The sequence below is a fragment of the Morone saxatilis genome, unplaced genomic scaffold, assembly GCF_004916995.1.
Source record: "Morone saxatilis isolate NCDOM2014 unplaced genomic scaffold, NCSU_SB_2.0 Contig16, whole genome shotgun sequence".
Classification (NCBI taxonomy): Eukaryota; Metazoa; Chordata; class Actinopteri; family Moronidae; genus Morone; species Morone saxatilis.
The window spans coordinates 16,860,444-16,874,514 of record NW_023339718.1 but is presented as its reverse complement, the minus strand read 5'-3'; the positions used below and the strand labels follow the sequence as shown (position 1 = coordinate 16,874,514).

The following is a 14,071-nucleotide window of genomic DNA, read 5'->3' as shown; positions in this document are numbered from 1 at the left end:
ACCAATAGTACAAAACCAAAAGTGAGTTTATTTCCTGTCATAGAAGGCTGTTGTGAATTTATGGTACTATTGCTTTAAAAAATGACATAACTAATCGATCAGAATAGTTGCTGATTAATTTTCTGTCGACTCCTTGACTAATCGACTGGCTATATTTGAGTCAATATTCTTTGACGGACCACTGTATGATTTGCAGTCTTTTTATCCCGTGTGGGAAGGGTTACAATTCTTAGACGGTTCATGATGTGAATGGAAACACCCTCAAATTAAAGCTGAAAGGCATCACTTTAACTTATTTCATTTTAAATCAAGTAAACTAGAATCCAGTCAGATCAAGACTGTATATGCATAGGTATGCAAGGCTGTGTAGGAAAATACATAAAGACATATGGATGTGCATAGATGTATACATAAACACACACCTTAGAACCACTCACAGATGATACTGAGTGGGGACCATCATTATCAGTGTGGTTGGTGGGTCTTGTAAAGGTAGAGGTAGAGACAACAACTGAACAAGAGGGAAAGAAACAAAGAAAAAGACAAAGATTAAAAGACAAAGAATCTACCAAGCAACAAAAGTCAGGGAAACGAGTGGGAGAACTGGGGTCCCAGCCAGGCAGAGCCGGTCCCAGACTGATGGAGGGACTGGTCAGAGCATGGAGGGAGTGGGGGGGGTTTGGGTGGAGACGAGCGAGGTTCCCATGCCCCAGAGGCCCCTGGGGAGTAGTGGTGGCAGATGTGACGTCTGGGGCCGTACCTCCCTCCCTCCCTTCATCTCTACTACTCCCCTTCCTCCCTGGTCTGGTGTCCTCCTCTCCATGTCCCGGCTTGTCTGCTGCCTGTCTACTGAGGAGGGGAAAACTCCAATCCATCACTCGGCCTTCCTCACTTTAAATACAAACACAACAGATCCAACACTGATTCTCATTGGACAGGAGCAATTATTACCCTTGTGACCAAGTCCAATTAGAGAAGATTTTGTCTCCTCGTCTCTGAGAAATTATTCCGCAAAAGTGTCATCAGTCTTATTCCTTTTTGTATTTGAATTTTCTTAATTAAAGGCTTTTGAAAAGTGTTTTAAAGGGTTTTAGATATTGAGAACCTATTTTATACCTTTTGAACACAATTGATAATTGAGGGATTTGTGAAATATTTCAAATTAATGTGTCATTCAAGGGGGAAGTCATTTACACCTTAAAGCTAGTTATTTTTATTTTTTTATTAAATTACAAAATAAGGGATCTTTGGCTGCCATACCAAACGCCATATTTTAGTTTAAGGTGTTTAGCGTGTTTCAAGGGAGTGATGTTTCATAGTGTTTGGTAATTTATGTGTCTGAGAAAAGTTGGAAAGATGGCTGAGGCTTTTGCATTGCACCATGAGGAGACTTTATCATCAACAATGATAAAAAGAGATGAAGGCCAAGCTCAAGGGTTTGACAGGAAGTGTGAGGCTGCAAAGAAAGAAACCTGTGGAAAAGATAGTAGTAGTGCAGGAAAGGATCCTCCCAGATCCACCCCGAGCCGGTTTTTCCAAGAGTCTGTCCGCATGAGACAGCTGTGAGGAGAGGCCTTTATCTCGCTAATGCACTGTATTACAGCAGGCCTCTTGGAAAAAGCCCTGTCTCTGTGCGGCTGGATGAAAAAGATCCGGATTGGATCCCCCCTCCTCTGAACAGATTAGGACCCTGTGAGCAGTCACACATCTTCAGCCGCCACGTTACTCTTTGAAGCCCTGTGAGTGGCTGTCGACACCGTCAAACTTGGCAACAAGAGCATGGCCTCTGACGCCGCACCGAGGGACCAAAGCTCCGGGTCTGAAGACCATCAGGCAGCTTTCTTTGAGGCCTCTTCCCAAGCTCCCTGATGATCTGTAAATAAACATGTTTAAAGTCCCTGGCTGATAAGTGCCCGCTTGCTTTGTGCTGTGTTTTCTTTCGGAATTAGAAAAAAAGGAGAGGAGGTGATAGAGGCATAACAAATTAAGAAAGGACTTCCTGGATGGCTGGAAAACAGCTGCTGGGCCATTCAGGATGATAGCATCAGAAATAACAAACAGGAAATGACCTCAGATCCTCTGTAAAAAATGCCAGAGGAGTTACTGTAAAACGGATACTTTCGGGAGACATCCTCCTTCTAGGATATCGATGTATTTTAGGGTATTTCTTTCTATTCCCAGCTAAGAATAGGATAAAAAAAGTATTTTTTTAATGATTCCTGGCCGACCATTAGCCCCTTATATGTTAGTTTATCTGGCAACAAGACTCAGCAATAAACACCTCAATGAGAATACATCATCGGTTATGAAGCCTGTGTGATAACTTTGAAAGACCCAGAACAAGCAAGTGAGTGAACCTTGAGAGGAGACTGAAAATAGATTTAAAATCCTGAGGACACGCTTTTTACATCAACTAATTTATCTAATGATCTCTCATCCTCTCTAGTCAGGTCACACATAAATACAGCCTTGAGGAAAAGTCAGTGGCTGTCCAGCATCAACCAGATTGATTAATTAAATTCAATTAGTTGTCATTTTTTCCTGATAAATGAACAGTCCGTAGAACCACTTCATAGAAAGACTACAGTGTCCAGGCTTAGAAAAATAACAACAAAAAGTTTGCACTCAGAGTAGAGGTTGTTCATCTGTATTTGCAGCACATCAGGGAGCAGTTTCCAGACAATAGCCTATTTTTTGCTGCTGCACCACATTACTGCACAGACTAGATTATCATTAAACATCCTCTCTCAGATTTTCTATTTACAGCCATGTAAACTGTGCACCATACAGAGAAATCTCTTCCCTATTGGTCCTTGGGGAGGTGCCGTCCCTGCAGCACCTGCACTTTACAGAGAGGATGTCCTCTCACCCATCAGCCCCCAACCTGCACACAACAATACAGAAAACCTATACTTCTCTGAAACAAAACACAGGGATATTCAGGGTTAAATATAGATCTCAGGACGCTTGTCCCTGTGGAGCGCCCATCTGATACGATTGTCCCGGAGTACATTAACATCCATACTCGCACAAAGCTGAATTTTTTAGCACAGTTTGAGGGCAAGGTAAGGGGCTAGACAAAGGGTAGTTTCTACACCACAGTGTCTTCCTCTCTCTGTGTGTGCCTACAGGGCAGGGCTTCCCTGTCACTGAAACTATGATACCAGAGCAGAGAGAAAGATCTCAGCGGCATCTCAGATCTGTTGTCGACAAAGGGTCAGAGTTTGGCTTCCTTGTCAGGTTTTGTCTCAGATGTTTGGCTTTGTGAAAGAGATCTGGTGAGTGTGCTCTGTTGAATTAGAGAATCCCATTTTAGATGCAACGTCAACTGAGAGTAACAGCACTGCCCCCTTCTGTCAATGACAAGTATTGAATTGACCACGGACATAGGTGCTGCTGTCTTTTCTGAATTCTTGCATGCATCAGTAGTTGAATTAGCTATTGCAGTGGTTGAAGAAGTACTGACATGCTTTACATAGGTTAAAGTACCAATAATACAATGTAAAAATACTACAATACAAGTAAAAAATCATGTATTCAAAATCCAACTTGTCAAAGAACAGATGTATTAATCCTGTGGGTGATGGTGCTGCATTGACCCACATTGGATCAGTCTTGACTGTGTGATCTCCAGTGTGTAGTAACTGTAGAGAAATGTAATAGAATAAAAACAACAATATTTGATTTGGAAATGCAGTGGAGTACATGAAGTAGCACATAATACAAATTCAACTCTAACAAGGGTCTCATAACTGTACTTAGGTACAAGACTTTCCACCAGTACTCTGTTGAAAACTACAATATTCGTTGTTTTTATCTAAATTAAAAACTGTGGAAAATATTTTATCCTACATCAACATAGAAAAAAAGTAGTTTGGGTCAAAATGTTATTTTTTTATGATCCATAAAGACATTAACCTTTTCAGGTCAAAGAACATTTCTCAGACTGGTTCCACACATTGGGTCAGAGAAACTCTTTCCAGTCTTTTTTGTTTTCGTGAAGCTGCTGGGCTGGCAGGCAGCAGCGAGGTGCATCCTGAGCACGTTAGTTTACACCCAGACCGCAGCTGTGTCAACAACATTGGCCCTGCCACAGGCTCTGCAGATAGCGATAATCTGTCAGTGTATCACCGAGGGCAGAGATAAAGTGGTCAAGTTTGTAATGGCCGCAGACTCTGATTACGAACTGTTGATCTTCATCTGGTTGTGCTGTATCTGTTGTCAGTGAGGTTATCAAATTTGTTTTCAGTAATAAAAAGCCACAATTTATACCCTCCCTCCCACATGATTACTGTGCTTTAACATGAGAAAGTGACTTTGAACCTTAACCAAGCTTCAAAGAAAGAAAATACTTTATTGCCATATTACACATGAACTGTATAATTTACAGTAAAGTTAAAAACTCCTTTCTCCTTCATAAAGTTTGGTATGCTGCTCTGATCCAGACTCAGGGGGAGGTATAATTAAATTACTCTAAAGTGGCCTCCGCCAGGATCTCCTTTCTGAATCACCATATGGAAGAGATCTGTTAAGGTTATATTAAAAGACCTGGGCTAAGGACAGAGGTCAGAGGTCACTGTGGGTCATCAGGGTCTCATCAGCATATTCAAACCACGACTGCCTGAGGTCGAATCAGCAGCCTCTGGCGTAGAGCTCGGCTGAATAGTTATTGTGACTCTTTTCATATATAGAAATTAAACCCCGATCACAGTTAAAGGCCTAACATATCGAATTGTTTAACTAAAGTTCAACTTCAGTGGTTATTCTTAAAGGGAATGAATCATATTTCCCCCCTTAATTTAAGATCACTATTGTGAAAGATGCAGAGGCAGACACACTTTATCAGATAGTGAACTCCGCTACTGGTGTTTACCTTTTTAACTTGCTAAGTGGATAGTGTGATAAAGGCCAGAGGTTAATCCAATGAAGCAGACTCCCAGGTCATAAAGAGTACCCTCAACTTCTTCAGTTCCTTATTTGAGCATAGCAGAGTGAGCACTGATAAGTCCTGGACAAAAGGTGATTAAATACTTTACTTACCCTTTCAAATGTTGTGCTACCCAGCTAGGGGAGGCAAATAAATACTCTATAAATACACTATAATAAGTATCTTTATATTGAAGGACCAGTGTGCAGGATTAAGTGGCATTTATTAAAATGACTAGAATTCAAGAATTAACTTTTTTTTTTTACTCAAAACCACAAATGTCAACCTCATAATGGTGCTAAAGGAAAAGTATTCATCCTCTTGGCACCATGTTTGCACAAGATGTCATAGAAATAAAAAATAGTGGCTATAGCTGAGATGTTTCAGTATGGACCAGTGGTGGACCGGCTGACATTGCCATCTCTAGCATGGCTAAAAACTTGAACAGACAGCCCATTTTATCCATGAGTGACACATTTTTCATGTGTTGTCATAGCCAGGAGTGTTATGTTATCCATGTTAGTGCTGATAACCACTGGATCTGCTACTCCATTACAAGGTCAGAGGACAGAGGTCAGTGTCTGATCCCACTACTGCTGACCAGGGCATGGATGTGTGTGTCTATGTGTTGGTTGTACACAATGGGACACAATAGGCCTGGTTCTCCCCCATTACTACTACATCCACTCCCCATTCACCACTTCCTGGGTATCTGGTGTTACGAGCCGACTGAATTCCAGTGTTTGTTTCTTTCCCAAGGCTTCCAACTGCAACAAACACGGGGAAGAAGCCCAGCGAGGACAAACACAGAGAGGGAAACACACAGCGCCAGAGACCCACATTCCTCCTGCAGAGCCGAGTTATTATCAGTGATGGCTGGAAACAGGAGGAGGAGATAGTTCACTGAAGCACAGGAAGCAGCAGGAGGGAGAAGGCCATACGTTTGGTGTTGGGGTGTGCTTGTAGTGACAACTTTTGATTAGTTTAGAGTAGAGTTACTACAGGAGGTCCGCCTGATATCAAATCCAGAGAAGAGCAAACAACTATCCAAACTCCTAACATGGACACTAACTTAGCAGGTTACATTTACTCTTTTTAAGAGCTTCAGTAGGTATCAATACTTTACTGATGTATTTAAATTTTATGCAACTTCTACTTCACTCAGAGGAGAATAATGCACTTTTTACTCCAATATGTTTATTCTAAAGATGAAACAAATAGTTGCTTAAAATTATTAAGCCATAAACAAAATTAATTGCCAACTGTTTTGAAAATTTATTAATAGTTTAAGTCATTTCAAGCTTAAATGTGAGACTTTGCTGCTTTGCTTTGTCTCTTGTGACAGTAAGGTGAATATCTTAGTGTTTTGGACTGTTGTTTGGACAAAACAAGACATTTAAAGTTATCAGGAAATTGTAATTGTCAGAATTTTACCTGCTTTCCTTAACCCATATCTAAGAAAAATCTCCACAACAAAAAAAACAACCTTTAATGGGGAAGTAAATGGCAGAAAGGATCAACAGAAGAGAAATCTTTCATCCAGGACATGCAATATAGAGTGTAAAGAACAGGCCGAATACAAGGTGGAAAATCTGAATAGGTTGTGGATGAATATGGATCTGGGAGGACGTCAAGCAACTTCCAAGTCCTGCCAAATAGATAGGACTTGAGCCACACGACCTCCTTTATTTCTTTACGTAAATAATTGGAGTACTTCCTTCACTACTGCCAAACTCTCATCTGTTAGTGTACTTAAGGCAAAGCACAGTAAATACAGACATGACTATAATCTCTTCTTCCTAAGAAATTGACCACGCCTAATCTAAGCAGTGGACAGGGATGTGTAGTATGTCTGCATGTTTATTTCTGCTTTTTTTATATTCGCTCTTGAAATGATCTGTGTGTGTTTTTGTGTGTCCCTGATAACCTGCCTGTAACGTGTGCCTGCTGTCTGTTGGCTGCAGATGCTATCATGTGTGATTAGTACAGCGTGTTTGTTGGCACATGCTCTCTCTCTGTCTGATAGCAGTTACATTCTTCACCGCTGTGGGCTGCCCCGAGGAGAAAACCCCTGCACCTGCCTCTGTTTCTGCCTAATGTAAACAGGTAAAAAAAAAAAAAAGAAGAAATCTGCATCTGTGTATGAGCAGGAGGGAAATGTGGGATGTAAATGGAATAATTTGCACAGGTGAGATCAAGTTGTCAGGGTGCGTTGAGGCCATCATACCTGAGGATACAAATAACACTGTCCTTATTAGACATGTAAGAACAATGAGGGGTCATGGGGATGGGACCCAGAGGATCACTGATGCAAATGTGTGTGAAATGAGGCAGAAGATTGGTGTGGATTACACCCAGCATGTTGGAGCATAATATCACCTCTCGGGAGGTTCAGCCTCTGTGACTTGCTGTTTTACTCGTTAAACTGATAAAGTGTTGGCAAATGTTTGTCCAGTCCAGCGGTTTGAATGAGGTCCACATTATTTGACCATTTAATATTGGAGATAAGTTTGCGATAACAAAAGTAATTCTTTTTTTTTTTTACAATAGTTCGGTTATGTTTGACAGCTGGCAATGCCCTGATAAACAAGAGTTTCTCAATTATGCAAAGTTAAAGATTTAAAGGTTCATATTTATGTTTTGATTTGGTTATATTATGGTAGTGACTGATGATACAAAATGATAAATGAGGCAGTAACACAAACACACTCAAAGAGTCTAGCTGTGCCAGCAGATCTGTGCCGCTGTATTTAGGCACAACAGTGCAATAACAATATTAACATGCTTATGTTTAGCAGCAAGTGTGTTTATAATGTTCACTATCTTAGTTTAGCATGTTGGCTTGCTAATTTGCTAATTTTTCAAATAGCACCAACTAAATAGCAATTACACAAGTCCAGCTGAGACTGATGGAAATGTCATCTGTTTTTCCAGGTATTGCAAACCAACTGTAATTTAGACCACCATTGTGGTGCTACACATAAAACCAAAGGATCACCAAAGTTGGCAATTTATTCTGAATGGGGGACATGAATGTCAGTACCAAATTTAATGTCAACCCATCCAGCCATTGTCAAGATGTTTCACTAAAAGCATGAGTAACTACAGCCAGTCCACAGTCTATAGCCATGTTAGCTTCTCTGTGAACTGTACTAATGTTAGCATGTTGATGTTTAGCAGTCATAATGTTTAAAATGTTTACTGTGTTAGCATGTTAACATTTATTAGTACTAAACATAAAATGTATTGGAGCATAATAAAAATATAATTGTGACCTGATAATGGCGCTTGGGGAAAATCCAGAAACTATAATCAATCAATCAAACTATTTCTATAGCACCTTTCATACATATTAGTGCAGTTCATAGAATAGGATCCATCCTCTGGGATTAACCAAATTTCATGGCAATCCATCATAGTTGTTGAGTTATATCAGTCTGTATATCAGTCTGTTATATCAGTCTGTCATACCAATAGTGTGGCTAAAAAAAACGTGGGAAAAAACAGGTTCTCTTGAGGCTGAAGTTGTCATTGTACACAACTTTTACAAATTTAACTGACTTGTTTTATAGAACTACAAAAGAACCCTCATCTATTTTGAAGCATCAAAAATTAACCATTCTTCACAACAAAATATGCCATGGGTGCATCATTGAAGAAAAGAGATTTTTTCATCTCAAGATTTGCTCTTGCTATGTAGAGTGATTTTCTGGGTCTCCATTGGCTGAGATCAGGGAGGAAAAAATGGAAACCTGCCAAAAAGGGAGCTCTGATTTTGAGAATCCTGCCTCAGGTTAAAAGACAATGAGCTATAGCAGGCTTTGATCTGCGTTCATATCCAGGCAGAATAACGATAGCTCCTTTGACCGGAGCTAATGATGTCTGTGGTGCTTTAACATACTGCAGAGGGGGGATTTTTAGCCACATGGGTACCTTTAATGAGTTTTATTTGTTTTGTTTTATCCCCCTCCACCTTCTACTCACCTCAGTACACAGAGTAATGAAGAGGGAGGGGTAGTGCGGGTTAAGAATCAGCCCTCTCCACACCTACATGGGGCTAATTATCCAACCCTCACGAGGATCATCGCACAGCTTCACCTAAAGGAAAAGAGATTTCTCTTCTCTCAACACATAATTCTATATTAACATCCTTTGTTAATCTAAATTGGAGTTTGTCTGGATGGGGCTAATTTTACTTGGCATTTTGATTTTAACTATTCCCAGCCAGAAGACTTATATCAGCATGCTGATTGATATGGACCTAAGGTAAAAGCTCAAGAAATTAGAGGTTATGAGCAAACACCAACTGTACTTTGCATTCTGGTGCCAAATGTGCTTACTTATTTTTGAAACATTTTACTGATTTACTGTCATTAGGTGCTAATATTTCTGCAATGCATTTCTCAAAAATGATGTTGCAGTCAAACAAAGTGACAAGTCTTTTGCTTTCTGTTAGTTAGTCCCAATTTTCATTAGCTTCTATTTTTAAAGAAGGATGTGAGCACAAGAAAACATGATTGTCAAATACACACAACCAAAAAACATATAAAACAACAACAATCATGGCACCAGCAGTTTCTCTTGTACAGCTTGTGTCTAATCAGTTTGTCTAAAACATGCTGAATGCGGCTACCCAAAGATTTTTATGACGTCTAGATGAGAGCTGGAGGGATTAAAGTGAACAGCAATGGTTACCTGAAAGAGACCTGACTGAGCTGTTGATTCTCAGTGGGATCAGCAGGACTAGTAAACCTTTACCACTACAGGGAGTCATTTCATTCAACATCAAAATTATCAAAATGATTGCTTAATTAAGCTGTAAGTACAATGTTTTATATTGTATTCTGCAGACACTCAGACAATATTCATTGTTTTGCTGGTTCAGCCACACGGTGCAAGTACCTTAATGTCTGAGTTGTTAGAGCAAGTTACAAACGTAGTCCAGCCACGCAGGTGTTTTCACTTATGTTGCCTGATTAGATCTCAAGACCGTGTGGTCGTGCAGACTGTAACCTACTTTTGATTGAAAGCTCCCTCACTCTCCTGTTAGCTTTGTCAGGCCCTTACACTATTATTATTGTTCTCAGTTCATAGAATTTGGCAATATCTCTACTATAGCCTAAGTGGAGGTGTAATTAGCCAGTTTAATTAAAAACACCTGTCAAGCTTTATTGTTGTGATGGTAGTTCAGAAGGCATAGCTTAATGACAATAAGGTTGGACCATCAAAAATATACTGTCAGGATTCTTTCAGAAAACTTAACTTGGGCTAAACTTCCCTAACTTTTCTGTTAATGCTGCACTAAACTAAAACACAGACTCTCCGGGGCTCAGCATTAAACTTTAATCCATCTGTAATCTTAACACTCTCAGAAGTCATAATTACTGACAGAGACGTTGCCTGGAAAGTGTGTCCATTAACAGCATCGGTCACAGCACTTTCTCCACACAATACTCTCCCTATCTCTCTGTCGGACGGCAAGTCCCAGTCCATCTCCTCCTCATTAGGCATATGTCTCATTTTCCATTTCAGACAGGAGATAGCATAGAAGTGCACACAAAAGCACTATTTTCAGGCTTTTCTGCTCATCTCCTCTGAAAGTCTAATGAGAGCAGATCAAATATAACTGACACCGAGGGGAGACAAAAGGAGAAGTAGCCCTGGGTGAGAGATGAGGCGAAGTAGAACAATGGACCCGAATGTGCCGTCACTGTGGCGGTATGGAGCAGGACCACTGAATGCAGATGATTCTGTAATGAGGGATTAAGTGGTGGATTATGGGTCTTTATTAAGATGTTTCTGATCCTCATTAGGCTGAATCTCGTATCAGGGCATCGATTCCACACTCACTCTCCGGATTGGCTGTTCTCTGGAGGAAGAAGAGAGAGGAAAGAGAAAGAAAGAGTGAGAAAGAAAGATAGAAAGATATGTGCTTCTCTAATCCTCATTTGAGTCATGTAACAAAAACTATATGTGTACCTATTGTGTTGGAGATAGGCAGTGATTTACAACATATATATTTTGTATCATTTATTTATTCTTTTATTTTATTTAAACTTGAACTTGCTGGGGTTTTTTTGGCCACTTGTGTAGACAAGTTGTTAACACAATGTTGACTTATGATCACCTTTTTATTTCATATGGCGAACTTCCAGCTGTTACGGAGCAATATTATCACATTGAGTATGTCTAATATTCACTCAACTTTTAGCTCTGTTTTTGGCCTCTACCAACTCTAGGAAATATCTGGCTCTTTTAAATAAATAAATAAATGACTCAATAATTTAATATGCCATTAAATGCACCAAAACTATTATTAAAAATAATTGTAAAATGTGAGTAATTTTATCTTTGGTGCATTTAATGGCATATGAATTAATTTATTGAGTCATTTATTTATTAATTTTTTTGGCCAGTGCAGCCCTCCCTTTACTCAGAACCATAAATGGGAATGTTTTGTGTTGTGAACACCACAACAAGAGGAGAAGTCACCAAAGTCAGTAGGATTCATTCTCTGGGCACCATGAATGTCTATATAAGGTTTCATGGCAATCCATCCAATAGTTGGTTGAGTCCTACAGTGCTACAAAGGCTAAAAGTTAATTTGAAAAACACATTATCGTAAATCTTACCTCAACAGTTCTTTTACATTTGCATATTTTTACCATGTGTGAGTCATATGTCATTTCAGTGAAAAAACGACCAGACTGTATTTACCTGTCGCTGCTCTGTTATTATGTTCCTAATGAAAACAGGACTGAAGGAAACACGCAGTTGAACAAAAACAAAACCAGACACTCCAAAGACAATATTTACATCACATAACAACTCTGAACGAGACAGAAGCCAAATTGGAGCAGCTTTGATATAATCAGAGAATCTTAACTATTCCAGTATTTATGTGACAAAGTCCAAGTTTACTATGTGAGACTGTAGACACAACGGTTTGAATTCCTCTCAGAATTAGACTAAATTTCCTTTGGTTCAGTGCGATGATTTCAGCCAGACACAAACCTTATTTTAGAACTAAAAAGCAGCAGTTCCAACTGGATGTATCACTACTTCTCAGCTGCAAGTCAAAAGGCTTTACAGATGGTGAACAGCCCCATTGCACATGGCTATCTACCTTCACACTTCTAACACTCCCTACTAAATGTACAGTCCTTCTTATTGCTGCATGTTCACTGTGTACAAGCACTTACTGCTCACATACAACCTCATTGTGTGTACGTGTGTCTCAAACCATCTTTGTGAAAAGCCCCACAGAGGTATTACCATAGTTTGTAATCTTGTATTGAATTGAATTATGTATTTTGTGAATACAACTTATCCTCTTATCCTATTAATATTTTGCCTCAACGCCTGTTGTGATAAAGTATATTATTTCCCTCTGATTCTCTTTAGGCCCAGCCCATTTTTAGCTCATTTATATAGCATGTTTCATTACAGGGAGATGTGCTTTACATGCATAATGCATAAAGTAACAACGGGCATGAAATAACAATGTATAAAATACATGAGCAAACAACACTGACAGTCACTTGAATATGGATACGGTTGAGACAGAGCAAAAGCTCAAAACCACCTTCACCTAATCCTTCATCTATACATACAGTTAGAAAAAACAGCTCCTAATGACCTGAGAGCTCTGACTGGACTATACAGTCTCTATAGTCAGTGAGACGGTCAGAAATATAGTGGGGGGCCAAATCATTAAGTGCTTTGAAGACTATAAGATACATTTTTATATATATATTTAATTGTGGTTTCTAATGTGCAAATATATGGTATGAAGTATAGGTTATTTATGAGGTAGATTGCATTTTTTTGCCGTTAAAGTGATAAAATAAATAACTCAGCACCATTTTCGACATTAGATTGTGCAGGTTTTTGTGTTCAGTTACTCTAATCTGTAAATGACAAACAATCTAGCGCATTGCATCTACCAAAAGATTGGAGACTTGAGTATCATAAAGTTGTTGATTTTTATCGTGAAAATGTGTGTGAATAATATTATAAAGAATTGTCTGAAACCTTCCTCTTTGGGAATTCCCTGTGAGTTACAGCCAGTCTGACCAGCTCTGATTGGGTTCAAACTGTGAATGTGAGGAAAGACTATGGCAACTCAGAATAAAAAATGATTTAAAGACACCAACAGTTTAGGTTATGACAGTTTTATTCAGTGCAAGGAGAGTCTAATAGCAGGAGTCGGTGATGCGCCTCATGCTCATGAACCTCATGCCACTTCCGCCCATGTTCATGAAGTTCCTGTACTCGCCGGGCCTCATGTACATCATCCTGCCTCTGTAGTGGGGCTGCTCGTACATCAGCCAGTGGCCCTCCATCACGTTGCAGGACATGCAGTTGGACATGCGGTAACGGTCCATGACGCTGTCACAGTCGTCCATCAGCTCGTGCATCTGACCACCGAAGTTCTCCCTCTCGTAGATCTTCATCCTGTAGGATCCCCTGTGCTGTGGTGCAGAAGAAGAGTGGGTTTAAGTCAGAATATTTCACATTTTCAGCATAAGGTCTAGAAGTCTTGCTGTTTTAAATAACTGCAATCTAGAGATGTAATTTACAGCAAATCTAATCCAGTGTGAGAACGTACCATGGGGATCATGCGGCAGGACCTGATGTTGTCAGTCATGCCCATCATGCTCATGTAGTCGGCGTACTCGCCCCTCCTCATGAAGTACTGGTTGCCCATGTAGTTGGTGCGGTCGTAGACCATGAAGCAACCGCTCTCCACCCTGCAGGAGTGGCACCTGCTCAGGTAGGAGGACATGTCGGGGCAGTCGCTCATGCACTCATAGGAACGACCCTGGAAGTTCCTCTCCTCGTAGAAGGTGATCTGAGGAGAGAGAGGAAAAGGTTTCGGTTAGTGCATGTGAGGTGTATCATTGTTTTTTTAAGAGGAATAATGTTGATGACTCTAGCTTTAAAGTATTCCTGACAAAAGCAGCATAAGTGCCAATGTGTTTAAAGGCCACAAGGGCAAAATCCAGTTTATCCCGTTTAGTTGCAGTAACATTATGAAAACAATAAAAATGATCAGAGAAAGCTTACCCTGCTCATCATGTTCATTCCGCTGGAAGTCATTTTGTTGGACAGTGGGTCGCTGCTGCTGCTGCTGCTGGTGGA

At 40.0% G+C, this 14,071-nt stretch overlaps 1 protein-coding gene across 2 annotated transcripts in view; it reads right to left on the bottom strand.

Annotated features, from left to right (window-relative positions):
- Positions 1-13,122: 13,122 nt before the first annotated feature.
- Positions 13,123-14,071, bottom strand: part of LOC118325343 (gamma-crystallin M2-like) — a 9,340-nt gene continuing 8,391 nt past the window's right edge. The window contains exons 1-3 of one of the 2 annotated variants that reach the window (XM_035657971.1): positions 13,997-14,029; positions 13,539-13,781; positions 13,123-13,401 (exon numbers count right to left, since the gene is read on the bottom strand). In XM_035657971.1, coding sequence (XP_035513864.1) covers positions 13,123-13,401; positions 13,539-13,781; positions 13,997-14,029 — 555 coding nt within the window. Of the gene's footprint in view, positions 13,402-13,538; positions 13,782-13,996; positions 14,030-14,071 lie in introns of those variants that run through there. The other variant, XM_035657970.1, reaches the window with a different exon arrangement.